At 49.7% G+C, this 21,976-nt stretch overlaps 1 protein-coding gene across 2 annotated transcripts in view; it reads left to right on the top strand.

Moving 5' to 3' along the window:
- Window positions 1-14,268: 14,268 nt before the first annotated feature.
- POLR3GL (RNA polymerase III subunit GL) overlaps window positions 14,269-21,976 on the top strand; it is a 43,984-nt gene continuing 36,276 nt past the window's right edge. The window contains exons 1-3 of one of the 2 annotated variants that reach the window (XM_077259137.1): window positions 14,269-14,485; window positions 16,111-16,269; window positions 17,222-17,351. In XM_077259137.1, coding sequence (XP_077115252.1) covers window positions 16,150-16,269; window positions 17,222-17,351 — 250 coding nt within the window. In that variant the 5' untranslated portion in view covers window positions 14,269-14,485; window positions 16,111-16,149. Of the gene's footprint in view, window positions 14,508-16,110; window positions 16,270-17,221; window positions 17,352-21,976 lie in introns of both variants that reach the window. The other variant, XM_077259129.1, reaches the window with a different exon arrangement.

Consider the following 21,976-nt stretch of genomic DNA (forward strand, 5'->3'; position numbering starts at 1 on the left):
TAATGATTTGGATACGGGAGTGAAGTTCTGAGCAGAAAAAGACAGTCTACATAGCAATTGGTTAACATTTAGATCTTTTCACCAATTTCTCACAAAAAAGTAACATTATACTGTAAGACCATTGAAGGAACCTTTGAGAGAGCAGAGCTCGAAAGTGATGGTGATCCACAAGAGGATCAGCAGAAGACAATCTCTTCTGAAGCCAACAGTAGAGCAGTTGAATGATGATTAATTGGCAGTCATAAAATTTCCTCTGTTGTTCTTAGGTTGGTCCTTTGATGGGTCAATTTTCAGTCAAAAAAATTTGCAAAGTATTACTGGTCCTTTAGAACGGACTCTTCACAATGGACAGTGCTTCATTCATGGATATAAGAACAATGGAGGTGTCATTTAGACTAAGGCCGGGGTCACACTTGCAATGCGAGAAACTTGCAAGAGTCTCTCAATCATCATCAATACCAGACACTGCCGCTGGCACTCGGGACTGGGGCATGCGGATGCATAGAAATACATGCAGCCGCACACTCTGGTCCCAAGAGCTGGCGGCAGTGCCTGGTATTCATGCATGAGTTTCTCACATGCAAGTGTGACCCCAGCCTAAGGCCGGCGTCACACTCAGCGTAGGGAAACACGGTCCGTATTTTACAGGCGTAATACGCAGAAATGATCCCAAAACAGTGATCCGTATAAACTCATATGAACTCTAGCGTGAGAAAATATTCAGAAAAATTCCCATGCTAGAGTTCATATGAGTTTATACCAGCAGGGGCGCAGCACCGCAAGTCTACGATGCTACGTTCCCCTGCTTTCAATTCATTCTTCAGTTTTTACAGACAGGAGCACAGCTGCATTAGCAGGCTCCTGGCTGTAAATTATTTTAACCCCTTCAGATGGATTTACAGCGTGGGACGTGACTGAGCGCTGGAAAGGTATGGGATATTGTTGCTTTTTTTCTTTTTTTTCTTTTACAGAACGAGGGTCGTCACTTGGATTGAGTATAATAAACTATTACAACACCCTGCGTCTTTATTTCAATAAAATACTTTATTCTTAATGTGTGTGTTTTATTAACCATTTACTACTATTGGATTAATAATGGATAGGTGTCTTGTTGACGCCTCTCCATTATTAACCAGGCTTAATGTCACCTTACAATAGCAAGGTGGCATTAACCCTTTATTACTCCATATCCCACCGCTACTCAGGAGTGGGAAGAGAGAGGCTAAGTGCCGGAAAAGGCGCATCTTACAGATGTGCCTTTTATGGGGTGGCTGGGGGCAGATGTTTGTAGCCGGGGGGGGGCAATAACCATGGTCCCTCTCTAGGCTATTAATATCTGCCGTCGGTCACTGGCTTTCCCACTCTGGCGGAAAAAATTGCGTGGAAGCCCACGCCAGTTTTTTTCGTGAATTAACCCTTTATTTTAACAGCTAGAGCCCCCAAATTTTGCACACAGACTCTACTAACATTAGTAGTGAAGAATATGCAAAAAAAAAGGGATATGAAATGGTTTACTGTATGTAAACCATGTCTCATATCCTGTCGGGTTTGATAAGGAGATAGCAAAAGCCGGCAATTGAATTACCGGCTTTTATGTTATCTAGCGCTGTATTAAATATAAATATATATGTATCTCATTGATATATATATATATATATATATATAGATATATATATATATATATATATACACACATTGTAGGGATTGGCTCGGGTGAGCAGAGGTAGGGCCGCAGTAGTGAGGCAACACACAGGCTTACTGTCCAAACTTCAGTGGTTTATTGGCACTTTAAGGCCTCTTCCACCGCCTTCAGTTCTCTGAAGTTTGAGGAGCTGGCTCTGGTGTCTGGAGACCATATGCCCTGGAAGTGAGTTTTCTCTACTATGGCTCCCCATCCCCTCCGACTGGCATCTGATGTATCTTTAGTGGGACCTGGTGCCAGCTGACACCCTGTTGGAGGTTCCGGTGACACAGCCACCATGCCAGGGATATTCTGACATGGTTGGGGAGAACTTTCTTGGATAGGGAGTTCTGCTGTTTGTCCCAAGATGACAAAACATGTGTCTGAAGAACTCGTGTGGGCTTGGGTCCATGATTCCATCTGGATACAAGATGTTAGGGACCCCAGAATGGACATGGAGTGTCGCAGATTGGGAACCTTCAGGGTTCTGAATTTCGCTATCTTCTGTACCACATAAAGCTGGCGCTCTCTGGGTAGGAAGGATTTCCTTAATTCGGAGTTCAGTAGGACCCCTAGGAATTTCTTCTTTATGGAAGGAAGCAGATCCGATTTCTCTCGGTTCGGGATCCACCCCAAGGATTCCAGGATTTCTAGAGTCCTTGCCACATCCATGTTTAGAAGGGAGATGGATGGAGCGACAATGAGCGGTCGTCTAAATATGGTATAATGCAAATCCCCTGAAGTCGTATGAAAATCACTGCCTTCGTCATGATCTTTGTGAACACTCGAGGTGCCGATGAGACTCCGAACGGGAGGGTGTTGAACTGATAATGTGTGATCAGCTGGTTCTGAGAAATTGCAAAGCTTAGGAACTTTCAGAATTTTTGATGGATGGGGACGTGATAATATGCGTCCCTCAAATCCACTGTAGCCATCACCCAGTCCTGACCTATCAGGGGAGTCGCAGACCTGATTGATTCCATCTTGAATCTTCTGTATGTAATAACCCGATTTAGGGGTTTCAGGTTGATAATTATTCTGTGCTTCCCTGAAGGCTTTTTGATTAGAAATAGGCGAGAATAGTGTCCCCTGCTTAACTTCTGTTGAGGTACTGGGGAAATCACTCCTGCTTGGAGTAATTCCTGAAGGCCTGAAAAAATGCATCCCGAGGACAGAGATTTTGTAATGGGGTAACCCCTCGGCGGCAAGGGGGAGGACTCTCGAACTCTAGTTTTAACCCGTCCTGAGTGCCCACTGGTTTGAGAAGATGGACCTCCATTGACTGATAAAGCTCGAGAGCCGACCCCCGACACCCTGGGAGTAGTCACGGTTTGTCAGGAGTCTGCTGGGTTTGGCGATGAGGATATTTCTGCCCTTTCCCCCTTTTAGAAAACTCCAGCAGCCCGATTTGCCTTTCTTTTCTTCTTTGAGAAGTCTGATCTTTTGAGGGATGAAAAAAACGCTTTTTCGGATTCCTCTGTTCAGGAAGCGTTCTTTTTGTCCGTGGCCTTGTCTAATATGTAATCCAGGGCCTGTCCTAACAAATAGCGACCCTGAAACAGAATGGCACAAAGTTCCGCTTTGGAAGTGATGTCGCCACTCTAGGATTTCAGCCATAGAGCTCTCCTGGCTGAGTTGGAAAGGACTGCAGATTTGGATGCCACTAACAGATTCTGCAGAGGCGTCGGCAAGGAATCCCGTGGCCTTCTGGAGAAGGGGAAGGGAATCAAGAATCACCTCCCTAGATGTTCCCTGGGTAAGGTGATCTTCTAGAGTGCGGAGCCAGCGAAACAGACCTAGCAACAGAGGTAGATGCTATGTTTGATTTAAGGAGGTTCGTGGAGGTATCCCAAGATCTCCTTAGCAGACTTTCCGTTTTCCGATCCATGGGGTCACTGAGTTGGGATGAGTCCTCAAATGGGAGGACTGTCTTTTTCGTCACTCTAGACACCTGTACGTCTACCCTCAGGGTATCCCACAGAGAAATGTCTCCATCTAAAGGGAAGCGTTTTTTTTTTAAATTCAGATGGAACGCTAAGCCCCTTCTTTCTCAGGGGACTCCCATTTGTGCAGAATGAGGCTCTGTACATATTCATGCACCGGAAATCCCTTTCGTTTTCTAGGTTTAAGGCCCCCAAACATTTCGTCCTGCACTGACTGCTTCACCTCTTCTTCCTCAACACCCATTGTCCCCCTGACCATACTAATTAACTCTCGTATGTCTTCAGAGGAAATATATTTTTTATTATCCTCTTTGGGGGTAGAAGTGGAGCCCTCATTGTCCCACATATCCTCTGAGTCAGAAGAACGTAATTCACGGGAGTCTGAGTCAGACTCTACCGTCGATAATTTCCTCTTTTTTGGAGGAGGCGGCTGCGGTAATAGGGTCTGGGAAAGGGCCGATACTGAGGACTGGACCTCCTGTTTAATAAGGGATTTAATGCTTTCGAACAGAGATGGTTGTTCGGTGCGCAACACCTCATCAGTGCAGGATTGGCAAAGCTTCTTCTTGTATGAGGAAGGAAACTTTGATGCATACACCACATCACGGTCTTCCGCTTTCCTGAAAGTTTTGTCCTTCTTAGGGGCAGGAGCCTTGTCTCCCTAAAAAAAGAGAGAGAAGGGGACTAAGTCTAATTGCCAACTAGAAGTAAAGGACCTTCATCTGCTACTCACAGTAGGAGGGAGGACACTGGGCTCGGCAGATGCAGAGAGGGGTCTGTCACCATCCATAGTCTGTCAATCCGTCACAGTCACACACAGACAGTGGGCCTTACCTGGAGGTGAACCCTGACCAGGGTTAAATAAGCGAGGTCACAGGCATCCGGAACAGCGTACTCCTCCTCTCCCAGGTCTGCAGGTGTAACGGGAGGACTGAACCCAGGCGGGAAAGCCCCACGTGGCACCCGGCTCCATTGTACCAGCAGCTGTGCTGGGCACGCGTGCGTTCCACCGTGGAACGCACAGGAAGTGAACCGGAAGTTCGGGTGCGTCACTTCTGGTGCACGCATGCTCTGAAACCAGAGCCAAGAAGGAGAGGAAGAAGCCGGGGAGCTGCGAAGGGACCCCAGCCGCACGTCACCGCCCCGCTTTACCCCCGAAGGGGGAGCGAGAGGAGTGGGAATGAGGGTCCCGAGTCCATGAGCAAAGATGGAGACGGGAACAGCTACGAAGGGAGGAAAGCGTCGCACCCGACCCCAGCTGCCCAGCTTATCGTGAGTTGAACTGGGTGCTCCAATCGCCGGCCACGGCAGCACCATAGCAGGACCTCTTCATGCCCCATAGGGGACAGGAAAAACACTGGAGGCTGCAGGAAAGGGAAGGTATTTAACCTCTTGTGTTTCATGTCCCCCATTAGGGCGGAGAGACATCCTCCTGTACCGCTGCCGTGGAAGGTGACTGGAGAAATTATCATTAAATTGAGTATAACAGAACCTCCGGCTCACAAAGAGCCATCCGCCGCCTGTCAGGAGAGGAAAACCCCCCTGTGGGGGAAGCCTCCAGGGAACCATGGCTCATGGATTGCCCTTCCCCTGGGCTTAGAAGGTAACTGCCAAATTAACTCCATGTATAGATGGTATTAACATTGTTGATATGGCCACTGCGACCTGGTCATTCTTCTCCTTAGGGTGGGTGGGTTGTCCTTGGTCAAAGAGGGCTCTGGCACCTCGCTGTATCCTTTTTGTTGCCCCGACCTCACCTCTGCCTGTCACTTCCCCTTCCTCCCAATTTCCCCCATTTTGTCACTCCCTCCCTGCCAGTGTCATGCCTGCCTACCTCCCACCCTCCAGGTCTCGTCCGGCAGCTACTTGACCCTGGAAAGGTCGAATTCCTGTGACTCATCTAGACACCTACCCTTCTTCCCGGAGTCAAAAAAACCCCCCCCCCCCATCTCCAAGTAACAGACAAGCCACAACCATTAGTCTTTGGATAAGAATGGCCACAGCAAATCTTTTAAATTAATAATTTAAAAACACTTGGTGGTGCCCTCGAAGCCACCACGATCCTGGTCTGGTGATTGTTCCATTGGCATTGCCCCTTCCCTCCCAGCCGTACTTATAGCCACATTTTTTCCAGGCTCGGAAGCACCATGAATGGAGGGAAGAGGTTGCCTCCACACCGTTAACCTGTACCTGACTTACGTCGTCGGGTACCCAACCATCATCACTGCGAACCCAAATTCCAACGCCGGGTGGACCCCGGATCTCATAATAATGTGATCCCGACTTGCCTCGCTGGGTATCACCCACGTCTCACCAGACCACCATCAACACATAATTATCCAATGAAGGGGATCCCCGCAATGCAAGAATCCTCTATTCCATAATTTTGACCAGCTTCGAGGACCCACCAACACCACACTGAGAGCATCTTGACCCCCTTCAAGTGCTCGAGACCCCGCCAACCAGCAATGCTGTGGCCCTCCATATCTCCTCCTATAACCCCCCGATCCACATATCTGTCCCCAGTGCGTTCAAGTGCACCCCATCTGCTAACCAGTAATCTTTTTTCATGGAATCTAGCCCAGCATGGTGTATTGCCACTCCCTCATTCTGCACAACAATTTTGGATACCTCTTTGTTGACTTTAACACAGGCCTTGTTAATCTTTTTCACTGATCGCACCCCCCGCCAATTTTTCCTAGGTACCATGTCAGACCACACCACTCTCATATCCGGGCACGTCAACCCCAGCTGCCTTACATCCTTTTTGATGTTGATAATCAGTCCCTTTCTCGAGCTAGATCCCAAATCATTACCCCTAAGGCTACTTTCACACTAGCGTTTTTTGCAATCCGTCGCAATGCGTCGTTTGGCAGAAAAAACGCATCCTGCAAAAGTGCTTGCAGGATACGTTTTTTCCCCATAGACTAACATTAAGCGACGTATTGTGACGGATTGACACACGTCGCAACCGTCGTGCGACGGTTACGCAGTGTTGTGGCGGACCGTCGGCACAAAAAAACGCTACATGTAACGTTTTTTGCCACCGACGGTCCGCTTTTTCCGACCGCGCATGCGCGGCCGGAACTCCGCCCCCACCTCCCCGCACCTCACAATGGGGCAGCTGATGCGCTGGAAAAATGCATCCGCTGCCCCCGTTGTGCGGCGTATGCAACGCTAGCATTGGTAACCTCGGCCCGACGCACTGCGACGGGCCGAGCCCGACGCTAGTGTGAAAGTAGCCTTACATGTAAGACTACTATATCTGGGACTCCATAGAGGTACACTGCCCGATAAAACTCGTGAAGCACCCACCCCCATGTCAAACCCCTATACCCCAGCCACCTAATCAATATATATATCAGTGAGATATATATATATATATATATATATATATATATATATACACACTGTATATATGTTTTGTCATTGAGACATATATATATATTCTGTATTTATATTTAATTCAGCGCGATATATGTGAAAAGCCAGTAAATCAATTGCCGGCTTCTCATTTCTCCTTCCCAAACCAGACAGGATATGAGACATGGTTTACCACGACTCAATGTAAGTACAGATCACCCAGCTTTTCTTTCAGCACCCGGGGATTACAGGCACGAGCGAGTGCTTTAGCGCAGCTCCTGCCTGTAAATTGATTTAACCCCTTCAGAAGGATTTACATCGTGGGACCTGACAGATCCTCGGATGGTATGTATATTGTGGGTTTATTATTTTGCCAAGCGAGGGTCTGCAGGTGGATTGAGAGAGCAATAAAATATTAAAACAACCGGTGTGTTTATTTCATTAAAATAATTTTTAATAATGTGTGTGTGTGTTTTAACCCTTTCATACACTTGGATTAATAATGGATAGGTGTCATAATTGACGCCTCTCCATTATTAACCTGGCTTAATGTCACCTTACAATAGCAAGGTGGCATTAACCCTTCATTACCCCATATCCCACCGGTACACGGGAGTGGGAAGAGAGTGGCCAAGTGCCAGAATAGGCGCATCTTCCAGATGTACCTTTTCTGGGGTGGCTGGGAGCAGATGTTTGTAGCCAGGGGGGCCAATAACCATGGACCCTCTCTAGGCTATTAATATCTGCCCTCAGTCACTGGCTTTACCATTCTGGCGGAGAAAATTGCGCGGGAGCCCACGCCAATTTTTTCCGCCATTTAACCCTTTATTTTAGCAGCTACAGCAACCAAATTTTGCACATACACACTACTAACATTAGTAGTGTGGAATATGCAAAAAAAAAGGGGATATGAGATGGTTTACTGTATGTAAACCATGTCTCATATCATGTCGGGTGTTGTGAATTTTGATTCTGGGCTCCCCCGGTGGCTACTGGTGGAATTGAACTGGTGTCTTCATCTTCTCTGTTCACCTGTTCCCATCAAGATGTGGGAGTCGCTATATAACCTTGCTGCTCTGTTAGTTGCTTGCCGGTCAACAATGTTATCAGAAGCCTCTCTGTGCTTGTTCCTGCTCCTAGACAACTACTAGATAAGTTGGACTCTTGTCCATGTTTGTTTTTGCATTTTGGTTCCAGTTCACAGCTGTAGTTTCGTTACTGTGTCTGGAAAGCTCTTGTGAACAGGAATTGCCACTCTGGTGTTATGAGTTAATGCCAGAGTTTTAAAGTAATTTCTGGATGGTGTTTTTGATTAGGGTTTTCAGCTGACCATGAAAGTGTCCTTTCTGTCTTCTGCTATGTAGTAAGTGGACCTCAAATTTGCTAAACCTATTTTCATACTACGTTTGTTATTTCATCTTAATTCACCGCCAATACATGTGGGGGGCCTCTGTCTCCTTTTGGGGTATTTCTCTAGAGGTGAGCTAGGACTAATATTTTCCTCTGCTAGCATTATTTAGTCCTCCGGCTGGTGCTGGGCATCTAGAATCATCGTAGGCATGCTACCCGGCCACTGCTAGTTGTGTGTTAGGTTTAGTTCATGGTCAGCTCAGTTCCCATCTTCCAAGAGCTAGTTCCTATATATGCTTATGCTATGATCTCTTGCCATTGAGATCATGACAGTCGGGTTTGGGAAGGAGAAATGAAAAGCCGGCAATTGAATTACCGGCTTTTCACTAACACCGCTGCGTATTTCTCGCAAGTCACACTGCTGGTCCGTGTGGAATCCGTATTTTTCTCGCCCCCATAGACTTTCATTGGCGTATTTTTTGCGCAATACGCTGACAAACGCAGCACGCTGCGATTTTCTACGGCCGTACAAGACCGTATATTAGGGATGCGTAATATACGGCTGATCGGAGCAGCCCCATTGAGAATAACTGTGCCGTTTGTTTGGCGAGTTTTACGGACGTATTTTCTGCGCTCTTACGTCCGTAAAACTCGCTAGTGTGACTCCAGCCTTACAACGTACTCCTTCCATCAAGGATCTCCCATTATACTTTTCCAAGAAAGTGTCCCACACTGCCAGGTCCGCTTTATTATCTTCCGATAACTGCACATAATGATGAAGTGACTTCACACACGCCGATGCGCTCGCTAACCGCCTTGAGAAGACTCTGCCCATAGGCATGACCCGGCATGCAAAGTTCAAACTCCCTAGCAAGGACTGAACCTCTCGCAGCCTCAGTTTTTTAACCCTCAATGACCTGCCTATTTTCGCTTTTAGGGCCCCCAATTTTTCTTCCGGAAGACAACACTCCCATCAAATTTTATCGATCACAATCCCCAAACAGGAAATACACGACGTTGGCCCAACCCTTTTTTCGGGAGCTAACGAGACCCCAAACTCTTTTGCGACCCACTCCAAACTCCTTACAATAGTATCACACACATCCGATTGTGGAGGCCTACGCACCAAAAATCAACTAAGTAGTGGATCAGCGAGCCCAGCCCCATGATGTCTTTTACTACCCACTCAAGGAAGGTGCTAAAGGCCTTAAACAATGAGCACGACAAAGATCATCCCATAGGTAGGCACCTGACCACAAAGTACTCCCCTCCCAATAGCACCCGAGCAAATGACTATCCGGATGTACCGGCAATAACCAAAAAGCTGACTCCACATCGGTTTTGGCCATCAGCGCCCCTCTCCCACATTTTCTCACCCATTTTACTGCCTCATCAAACGATGCGTATAGTACCGAACATAGCTCAGGATCAATGCCATCATTGATGGACTTACCACGTGGGTATGACAGGTGATGGATCATTCGGTACTTGTTCGGTTCCTTCTTCAGAACGATTCCCAAAAGACAAACCACCAAGCCCGGGACGGCTGGGAACTCAAAAGGACCTGCCATTTGACTCATAAGCACCTCTTTTCTTAATTTTTCTTTCACCACACCGGGGTGCTGGTAGGCCGAACTCTGATTCTTTAATTTCATTTGGAACGCCGAGGAGGGGATAATAAACCCGTCTCTGAAGCCCCTGGATAATAAGTCCGCTTTTTGTCTATCCGGGTACCTATTTAGGTAAGGGAGCATCATGTGTAGTTTGACTGGTGTTTGACCCCTGACCATGACTGTCTCCTCCCGCTCTACCACTGTACTTTCTGGGATGCCTATTGGCCCCATGTGATGCTCCACTACAGGTGGAACACAGGTGTCTGAATTTACATCCTGTGCCAAATCTATATTGTCCCCCGTTGAATTGCCAACAGTCCGTGTTTCTGTGTCCCGCCCCGGCTCTGAAAACTTCCTGCCTGACCTCCTGCACTGTACTCTGCTTGGCCGGCATTACCGGCCCCGCCATGAAAGGAATTCCCATATCTGGTGTTCGGGGCCATAATCTTAAGCCACAGGTATGTCTTTTTGGTCCCATCTAATGGATGAGCGAACGGCCTTACGCTGACGAAATTGTTCGTCATAATGCAACCACGCTTGCCTCCCCCCCATAAGCCTTGTAAGCCTCTTCAACAGAGTCCATGTAATGTAGCAAAACAATTGTGAGCAGTTTTCTCCTGTTATGACCTGGCCCGGGGTCTCTTGAGGGACTCCTCCCCCTGCGCTGCTGTGTCCTCACCGGCATGTCCAGGGACAGCCTTTCAGGGGGCCTTGTCCTGGGGGTAGATCTCCTGGGCCTTTCCCCCCCTAAGGCATGTCCCCGGACAGCCCTGCATTTTTAAATTTTTCGACAGGAATCTGGTTAGACAGCCTGTTTTCCGGGGTCCTTTGTGAAGGACTCCGGAAACAAGATGGTACCGCCCATGTATCACGGCTCTCCTGCTCAGCCAGGGGGCCAACACTCTGTTCCCCAGCAGTTTGTGCAGCGGAACCTGTTGCGCCTGCCGTCGCCCCCCCACCTGGAGAACCCAGTCCCTGACGCTCTGCTGTGGATGACTCCGCCAGCTGCTCGGCAAAGCATGCAGCATCCGCCGGCTGGCGCCTGCCCGCCGACCTCCGCCTCTTACTGCTCGCTATGAGGGAACCCTCTGCCTTCCTCCTTTGGGGCCCTGCTCACTCCGGGACCCCGGCCCTAATCCCCCTGCAACCGCCAGCGGGCCCTGGCTGAGACCACCACCACCACCTCCTCCCCCCAGGATACCTTCCGCTATGCTCACCAGCCATCCTGGAGGGTGAGCGCTGGCAGCTGCCTGAAACCTGGCGATGACATCCATGCTTGTAAGGAGAGGGGGCCTGTGTGGTGGGGAGCGTGCTGGGTGACTTGCTGTCCAGACGTCCTTGGTCAAAGAAGGCTTGCCGTATCCTTTTTGTTTCCCCCGACCCCACCTCTGCCTATGTCACTTCCTCTATGACATCCCCCCCCCCTGCTTTCTCCCAATTTCCCCCATTTTGTCACTCCCTCCCTGCCAGTGTCATGACCGCCTACCTCCCACCCTCTGGATCTCATCCGGTGGCTACTTTATCCTTTTGTTTCCGCTCTAGCTGGGTATCTAATTATCTTTTCAGCTTCTCGTGTCCGCAATCCAGCACCCAACTACTACTTCTAAGATCAGTTCAGAAAATCCAGGTGCTACTGCATTTTCAGCTCTGCTGTGTCATGCTAACAAGTTTGTCTCGCCATCCTTATACTGTCCACATTAGTTACTTTACTATTCCTATGTATGACCACATCTCTGAAAGCAAGGTACCAGCTTGCTTATAAATTTCTGCTATTCCTATGTACTACACCTCTGCAAGAAGGATACCAGTTTGCCTAAGATTTTTTCCTATTCTTGTGAGTAACAAGAATAGGAAAATCACACTATCACACTGTACAGTCACAGATGCCCCTATAACACTGCACAGTCAGACTCCCCTATAGCACTGTACAGTCACAGACTCCCCCATAACACTGTACAGTCACAGACTCCCCTATAAGGCTATGTGCACACGATGCGGATTTGCTGCGGATCCGCAGCTGATTTTTCCGCGCAGAAACGCTGCAGATCCGCACTGTGATGTACAGTATAATGTTATTCAATGGGGGGAAAAAAAAAAAAGTTGTGCACATGGTGCGGAAAAATCAGTGCGGAATTGCTGCGGATTTCAAAGAAATGCATGTCACTTCTTTTGTGCGGATCTGCAGCGTTTCTGCACCCCTCCATGTTAAAATTCCACAGTGGAAAAATACGCACAAAATCCGAATAAAAACCGCGACTGCGGATTCTGCCAGGAGATGCGGATTTTGTGCAGAAAATTCTGCACCTCTTTTCCTACGTGTGCACATAGCCTAACACTGTACAGTCACAGACGCCCCTATAACACTGTACAGTCACAGACGCCCCTATAACACTGTACAGTCACAGACGCCCCTATAACAATGTACAGACACAGACGCCCCTATAACACTGTACAGTCACAGACGCCTCTATAACACTGTACAGACACAGACGCCCCTATAACACTGTACAGTCACAGACGCCCCTATAACACTGTACAGTCACAGACGCCCCTATAACACTGTACAGTCACAGACGCCCCTATAACACTGTACAGTCACAGATGTCCCTATAACACTGTACAGTCACAGACGCCCCTATAACACTGTACAGTCACAGACGCCCCTATAACACTGTACAGTCACAGACGCCCCTATAACACTGTACAGTCACAGACGCCCCTATAACACTGTACAGACACAGACGCCCCTATAACACTGTACAGTCACAGACGCCCACATAACACTGTACAGTCACAGACTCCCCTATAACACTGTACAGTCACAGACTCCCCTATAACACTGTACAGTCACAGATGCCCCTATACCACTGTACAGTCACAGACGCCCCTATAACACTGTACAGACGCCCCTATAACACTGTACAGTCACAGATGCCTCTATAACACTGTACAGTCACAGACGCCCACATAACACTGTACAGTCACAGACTCCCCTATAACACTGTACAGTCACAGACGCCCCTATAACACTGTACAGTCACAGACGCCCCTATAACACTGTACAGTCACAGACGCCCCTATAACACTGTACAGTCACAGACGCCCCTATAACACTGTACAGTCACAGACGCCCCTATAACACTGTACAGTCACAGACGCCCCTATAACACTGTACAGTCACAGACGCCCCTATAACACTGTACAGTCACAGACGCCCCTATAACACTGTACAGTCACAGACGCCCCTATAACACTGTACAGTCACAGACGCCCCTATAACACTGTACAGACACAGACGCCCACATAACACTGTACAGTCACAGACACCCACATAACACTGTACAGTCACAGACTCCCCTATAACACTGTACAGACACAGACGCCCCTATAACACTGTACAGTCACAGACGCCCACATAACACTGTACAGTCACAGACTCCCCTATAACACTGTACAGTCACAGACTCCCCTATAACACTGTACAGTCACAGACGCCCCTATACCACTGTACAGTCACAGACGCCCCTATAACACTGTACAGACACAGACGCCCCTATAACACTGTACAGTCACAGATGCCTCTATAACACTGTACAGTCACAGACGCCCACATAACACTGTACAGTCACAGACTCCCCTATAACACTGTACAGTCACAGACGCCCCTATAACACTGTACAGTCACAGACGCCCCTATAACACTGTACAGTCACAGACGCCCCTATAACACTGTACAGTCACAGACGCCCCTATAACACTGTACAGTCACAGACGCCCCTATAACACTGTACAGTCACAGACGCCCCTATAACACTGTACAGTCACAGACGCCCCTATAACACTGTACAGTCACAGACGCCCCTATAACACTGTACAGTCACAGACGCCCCTATAACACTGTACAGACACAGACGCCCACATAACACTGTACAGTCACAGACTCCCCTATAACACTGTACAGTCACAGACTCCCCTATAACACTGTACAGTCACAGACGCCCCTATACCACTGTACAGTCACAGATGCCCCTATAACACTGTACAGTCACAGACGCCCCTATAACACTGTACAGTCACAGACGCCCCTATAACACTGTACAGACACAGACGCCCACATAACACTGTACAGTCACAGACTCCCCTATAACACTGTACAGTCACAGACGCCCCTATAACACTGTACAGTCACAGACGCCCACATAACATACACAGGGAGATTGGCCTTATGGTCACATGACTACTCCCCCATCACGCAGCAGCTGCTCCCATCTGCCGTCCTCTCACTTTTGCGCAGAGCCACGGCCTCACACCGCACAGCTGTCCCCCGTCACCATAGCGACCACACACTCCCAGAGTCCTCTTGTTCTCCACGTTGACCCGCCCTCGGAGCGCGCTGATTTGCTCTTCTCTAAGTGATCGGCGTTTGAGGAGACCAGTCACCTCACACGTCTGAAGGAAAAAAAAAACAGCAGTGCGAGAACGTCATCAGCCAGCGCCGTAAATCTGCGTTCCAGGAGCGGGCGGCATGCTGTAAGGTACATACGGAGCGCAAGTATTGTATGTAACCCCGTGTAACATCACTACATATGCTGTATTGTGACCATTTTATGAAAGCAGCAAATTGAGACTACAAGTGCCAGCATGCTTGTTGATGCTGTCATGTGTCAGTTCGGAGCAACATTATGTTTACATTGTTTTTATATGCTCTCACCTTTCACCGCTGCGGTCAGTGATGGGTTAATATATATTGTATCGTGTTACCGCCTTCTGGTGGGTTATCAAGCAATTTATCTCAGGTGGACAACCCCGGGCCCCCCATCTCCTCTATATAATACCCCCAGGGACCCCATCTCCTCTATATAATACCCCCAGGGACCCCATCTCCTCTATATAATACCCCCAGGGACCCCATCTCCTCTATATAATACCCCCAGGGACCCCATCTCCTCTATATAATACCCCCAGGGACCCCATCTCCTCTATATAATACCCCCAGGGACCCCATCTCCTCTATATAATACCCCCAGGGACCCCATCTCCTCTATATAATACCCCCAGGGACCCCATCTCTATATAATACCCCCAGGGACCCCATCTCCTCTATATAATACCCCCAGGGACCCCATCTCCTCTATATAATACCCCCAGGGACCCCATCTCTATATAATACCCCCAGGGACCCCATCTCCTCTATATAATACCCCCAGGGACCTGCATCTCCTCTATATAATACCCCCAGGGACCCCATCTCCTCTATATAATACACCCAGGGCCCCCCATCTCTATATAATACCCCCAGGGACCCCATCTCCTCTATATAATACCCCCAGGAACCTGCATCTCCTCTATATAATACCCCCAGGGACCCCATCTCTATATAATACCCCCAGGGACCCCATCTCCTCTATATAATACCCCCAGGGACCCCATCTCCTCTATATAATACCCCCAGGGACCCCATCTCCTCTATATAATACCCCCAGGGACCCCATCTCCTCTATATAATACCCCCAGGGACCCCATCTCCTCTATATAATACCCCCAGGGACCCCATCTCCTCTATATAATACCCCCAGGGACCCCATCTCTATATAATACCCCCAGGGACCCCATCTCCTCTATATAATACACCCAGGGCCCCCCATCTCTATATAATACCCCCAGGGACCCCATCTCCTCTATATAATACCCCCAGGGACCTGCATCTCCTCTATATAATACCCCCAGGGACCCCATCTCCTCTATATAATACCCCCAGGGACCCCATCTCCTCTATATAATACCCCCAGGGACCCCATCTCCTCTATATAATACCCCCAGGGACCCCCATCTCCTCTATATAATACCCCCAGGCCCCCCCATCTCTATATAATACCCCCAGGGACCCCATCTCCTCTCTATAATACCCCCAGGGCCCCCCATCTCCTCTAATAATAACCCTGGGCCCCCCATCTTTTCTATATATTACCCCGAGGCCCCCATTTCCTCTATATAATACCCCGGGACCCCCTATCTCTTCTATATAATACAGTAGGGCCCCTCAAACTGGATTGTTCTGCTATTTCCATAAAGAATGAGACTGAAGTGTTGTCATGTTCCCTCTCCAGCGTGGACGTCCATGTTTTACATCGTTCTCATGTGACAACTGTTCATCTCACAGGTTGGGGCTTTATGTTTTTATCCGAGTGGAGCTGAGAAGATGGCGGGACGGGGGAGAGGCGCGGGACGGGGGCAGATGACATTCAATGTTCAGGTCATCGGCATTGGAAGGGGTGAAACGTTGCCTCCACCCACCCTTCAGCCTCCCCCTTTGTTTCCAGTAAGTAATGGGCTACTCTCCTTCTGTGTTAAATGAAAATTCCTGCACTCTTAAATGAGTGTGAAATCCGGCGTTTTGGGCTCGGCGCTGTGAGGCCCGGCGTGTGGAGCTCGGCACTGTGTGGCCCGGCGTTTTGGGCTTGGCGCTGTGAGGCCCGGCGTTTTGGGCTTGGCGTTGTGAGGCCCGGCGTTTTGGGCTCAGCGCTGTGAGGCCCGGCGTTTTGGGCTCGGCGCTGTGAGGCCCGGCATTTTGGGCTCAGCACTGTGAGGCCCGGCGTTTTGGGCTTGGCGCTGTGAGGCCCGGCGTTTTGGGCTCGGCGCTGTGAGGCCCGGCGTTTTGGGCTTGGCGCTGTGAGGCCTGGCGTTTTGGGCTTGGCGCTGTGAGGCCCGGCGTTTTGGGCTCGGCGCTGTGAGGCCCGGCGTTTTGGGCTCGGCGCTGTGAGGCCCGGCGTTTTGGGCTTGGCGCTGTGAGGCCCGGCGTTTTGGGCTTGGCGCTGTGGGGCCCAGCGTTTTGGGCTTGGTGCTGTGAGACCCGGCGTTTTGGGCTCTGCGCTGTGAGGCCCTTCGTTTTGGGCTCTGCGCTGTGAGGCCCGACGTTTTGGGCTTGGCGCTGTGAGGCCCGGCGTTTTGGGCTTGGCGCTGTGAGGCCCGACGTTTTGGGCTCAGCGCTGTGAGGCCCGGCGTTTTGGGCTCTGCGCTGTGAGGCCCTTCGTTTTGGGCTCTGCGCTGTGAGGCCCGACGTTTTGGGCTTGGCGCTGTGAGGCCCGGCGTTTTGGGCTTGGCGCTGTGAGGCCCGACGTTTTGGGCTTGGCGCTGTGAGGCCCGGCGTTTTGGGCTTGGCGCTGTGAGGCCCGGCGTTTTGGGCTTGGCGCTGTGAGGCCCGGCGTTTTGGGCTTGGCGCTGTGAGGCCTGGTGTTGAGCTTTTCATTTTTTGCCAATGTCTTCTGTGCCAGGCCTTAGACTTCAAGCCGGTGCCCCTGCAGACGGGTGAGGAGGTTGAATACATGTTGGCCTTAAAGCAGGAGCTGAGAGGAGCCATGAAGAGCCTCCCCTATTACATCAAACCTGCAGCACCCAAAAAAGGTACCTTATGTCAGTACACTGACAGCAAGCAGAGATATTGAAAACAGTGGGGAATATTTGCAGTGATAAAAGGGAGTGACCATTTATCCACAATATGTGCCCTAAATGTCTGATAGGTGAGGCCCGGCAGCGCACTGCTGCGCATGTGCTGCTCTGTCCATTCATGTCTATGAGAGTTGTGAAGTTCTAATGACTACTCCGATCTAGTATAAAGCAAAAATTGGGCAGTTACACTAGCAACCAATTAGATTTCTCCTTACATTTGCCAAAGGGCCTTTGATAAATGAGAGATAGGATTTGATTGGTTGCTACACAGGCAACTGTTTTACCATTTCTCTGAGTTCAAACTCTCTGGAGGTTTTTTCCTCTGCCCGCGTAACCAATCAAATTTCTCCTTTCATTTTCTGAAAATCTGATTGCTTGAGAGGGCAAACCAATTAGGTGTCTTTTATTCGGACTCCCATGACAGCACTACGAGAGAGGGGATCCGCCCTTCAGGAACAGGAAACCTACAGAGATACAAAAGGGCGGCACCTCTCCCTATGCATCAGTTGGTTTCCTGTTCCTGAAGGGACAGGATCCTACAGATGAAATCTCCGTAATGGATCCCAGGCCGGCCGTCCGAATCTGGTAGCGGGGGGGGTCTCCTACCTCGGCCGGTGCGGATGTCCCTGGAGACGCCACGGTGGTCCTGGCTGGACTGCACGTCAGTGGCGTGTTGCAGCAGGGAGCAGGGTCCGGAGGAATTCCTGATCTCCATTTGGTGCCGGCGTTGGTAAGTATAACTGCCCCCCTTGGTCCATGCGGCGGTGCAGCGGTGTAGTGGGGTAGCGGTGACAGGAGAGCGGCGCCGACCGGAGCGCTGTCGTACATCTCCGGCGTCCTGCACCGCTCTCAGGAGCGTTTCCGGAGTGCTGTGACGCCGGGGGCGGAGTCGGCAGGCGCTTCCGGGTTACTGGATGGCTGCGCATGCGCAGTCTATCCAAGATGGCGGCGCCCATCGATCCTGGACACCGGTTTCCTCACTGACTACCGCTGACCTCCCAGCTGCGGTCTGGTCAGCAGAAACCAATGGGAGGACGCCAGGCAGCCTGCTGACCGGAACTCAGGGGGATTTAAGCAGGTGTCGGATTTAGAGCCCTGCTTTTGGTCACATTTCCATCATGGAGAGTGATGGTGAGCAGCCTCAGCTACTGGAGGTGCGACAGAAGCCCTTGGAGAAGGAGCATGTCAGGAGTGACCAGTCCAGCCGCAAAAGCTCGTCCAAGCAGGGATCGAGAGCTTCGACTGGGAAAGAACCCCCTCGTGTTCCGGTACCTTTCTTGGCGTATGCTGGTAAGTGATCTACGTGAATGTTCACTCAGTGACGCGGGCCCCCTTATACTTTGTCATTCTAGGGGAAGAAAAGTGCAAAGACGAAACATAAGGAGTGCGCCCTATGTGGAATCCCCTTACCAGATTCTTATCCCAAAAAGTTATGTGCCCCCTGTATACAGCAGACGGTGAGGTCTACAGGTGTGGTAGGGGTTAAGGGACATCAGGTCGGATAGATGGTATCACCTTATTGTCCTCCCCTAGGTAGCGGAAGAATCTGCAACTACGGCTAACTTAAAAGAGATGATCCGTATGGAAGTAAGGGAATCCCTGCGGTCTCTATCCCAGGCGGGAAGTTCAAAACCTAAAACTCCCTTAATCTCTGAGTCTTCAGAGGAAGAAAGAGAGGAAGGTTCCTATGGCTCTATTCCCTCTTCCTCGTCATCGGAAGAGGACTCTGGCCGTTTTTGTCTACCGCTGGACCGAGTTGATAAACTAGTTAAATCGGTCAGGGGTACGATGGGCCTGGAAGAGCCAAAAACTCAACCTTCCAGGCAGGAAATAATGTTCAGCGGATTAGACCATAAGAAGCGCAGATCTTTTCCGGTGATAGATAAAGTTCAAGAGTTAATTCTCCGAGAGTGGAAGAAACCGGAGAAAAAAGGCTCGTTACCACCAGCCTTAAAACGCAGGTATCCCTTTGAGGATGCAGCCGTTGATACCTGGGACAAGGCCCCTAAGCTAGATGCTGCGGTGGCGAAAGCATCCAAAAAAGCCGCATTACCCTTTGAGGATATGGGGTCCCTTAAAGATCCGCTTGATAGGAAGGCAGACACCTTCCTTAAAGGTACCTGGGAGATGGCGGCCGGATCTCTGAGACCAGCGGTGGCCGCAACGTGTACAGGAAGATCCTTAATGGTCTGGCTGAATCAGTTGGAGTCACAACTTAAAGGGAACCTATCACCCCGTTTTTTTCGGTATGAGATAAAAATACTGTTAAATATGGCCTGAGCTGTGCATTACAATAGTGTAGTTTGTGGACCCCGATTCCCCACCTATGCTGCCGAAATACGTTACCAAAGTAGTCATTTTCGCCTGTCAATCAGGCTGGTCAGGTCGGATGGGCGTGGCTTCTTCCCCCAGATATTGCGTAGTTTTCCGTTGGTGGCGTAGTGGTGTGCGCATGTCCAACGTCCCCAATCCTGCACGGGGGGGTGAAAATAGCAGCGATGTCCGTTATTCCATTGGTGGTCGGTGGGCGCGGCCATCTTCCTTTGGCCGCGCGTGCGCAGAAGCGGCGCTCTGCTGGCCGCGGCTTCAGGAAAATGGCCGCCGCGATCTCCATCTGCGCACGCGCGGCATCCCGCGGCCATTTTCCTGAAGCCGCGGCCAGCAGAGCGCCGCTTCTGCGCACGCGCGGCCAAAGGAAGATGGCCGCGCCCACCGACCACCAATGGAATAACGGACATCGCTGCTATTTTCACCCCCCCGTGCAGGATTGGGGACCTTGGACATGCGCACACCACTACGCCACCAACGGAAAACTACGCAATATCTGGGGGAAGAAGCCACGCCCATCCGACCTGACCAGCCTGATTGACAGGCGAAAATGACTACTTTGGTAACGTATTTCGGCAGCATAGGTGGGGAATCGGGGTCCACAAACTACACTATTGTAATGCACAGCTCAGGCCCTATTTAACAGTATTTTTATCTCATACCGAAAAAAACGGGGTGATAGGTTCCCTTTAAGGAAGGTGCGTCCAGGAATACAATCCTGAATGCGCTCCCAGTAATTCAAGATGCTGCGGCCTTCCTGTCGGACGCTTCATTGGATTCTGTCAGAATGGCGGCCAGAGCAGCAGGTCTTTCCAACGCGGCTCGTAGAGCCTTATGGTTAAAATGTTGGTCCGGTGACATCCAATCAAGATCCAAGCTCTGCGCTATCCCATGTAAAGGGGAATATCTCTTCGGACCAACTCTGGATGACTTGCTTGAGAAAGCAGGAGATGATAAGAAGAAGTTCCCTAATCTGGCATCAGCATCTTACCGTCGCCCCTTCAACAGAAGGAGGTTTGGTCGCGGAAGGAAACGCGCGTCCTCACCCTCTAGAGATAATTTCAGATGGGAGGATAGACGCAAGAGAGGTACGGGCTATATGTTCCGCCGTTCCTCAAAAGAACGTAAAAAGTCAGACCAATGACTAGCAATCCCTGTGGGAGGGAGATTGGCAGCCTTCTCTTCCGCATGGTCTGACATCACTAATAGTGACTGGGTCCGAGGCATTATATCAGACGGTCTGAGACTGGAGTTTGACCATTGGCCTCGTGATAAATTTAAATTAACCCCCTTACGTTCCTCCTCTATTGAACAGACAGCTTTGGAAGCTGAAGTCATCAATTTATGTCTTAAAAAAGTGCTGATTGAGATCCCAGATTCAGAAAGAGGAAAAGGGTTCTACTCTCCTCTTTTTCTGATTCAAAAACCAGATAAGTCATTTAGGACCATCATTAATCTTAAATCTCTTAATGAATTCATGGTTAATAAAACCTTCAAAATGGAGTCTATCAGTACTACAATAAAGATGTTGTTCAAACACTGCTTTATGGTAGTTGTAGATCTTAAGGACGCATACTATCATGTACCTATCCATGAGAACTTCCAGAGGTTCCTGAGGGTGGCGGTGTCTATAGAGGGAATTGTTCGTCATTTTCAATATCGAGCCCTTCCCTTCGGCATTTCTGCAGCTCCTAGGGTATTTACTAAGGTAGTCGCTGAGGTTATGGCATATTTGCGAGAATCCGATATCCTCATAATACCTTATCTGGATGATTTCCTTATTGTGGGGAATTCAGCAGATCATTGCCTTCCGCAAGCAAAGACGGCCATAGCCAAACTAGAACATCTGGGCTGGATTATAAATTATGACAAATCCCGTTTACAGCCCCTAAAAATTCAAAGATTCCTTGGACTGTTATTAAATTAAGAGACCCAACAATGCTGTCTGCCGCCTGATAAATTACTCCACATTCAACAACAGGTGTTAAAGGCGATCAATAAACCATCCATGACCCTTAGACAGGCTATGTCACTGTTAGGATCCCTAACTTCGTGCATTCCTGTTGTCCGTTGGGCCCAATTCCATACCAGACCTTTGCAGTTTGAGGTTCTGGACAATGATAGAGCCTTACAGGGATCCTTGCAGGGTCAGGTGACGTTAAGTCCAGTAGTACTTACATCTCTCAGATGGTGGCTAGTAGAAGACAATCTGTCGGCAGGAGTTCCCTGGGTGACCCATGTGACTCGTGTAA

The sequence above is a fragment of the Ranitomeya variabilis genome, chromosome 1 (genome assembly GCF_051348905.1).
Source record: "Ranitomeya variabilis isolate aRanVar5 chromosome 1, aRanVar5.hap1, whole genome shotgun sequence".
NCBI lineage: Eukaryota > Metazoa > Chordata > Amphibia > Anura > Dendrobatidae > Ranitomeya > Ranitomeya variabilis.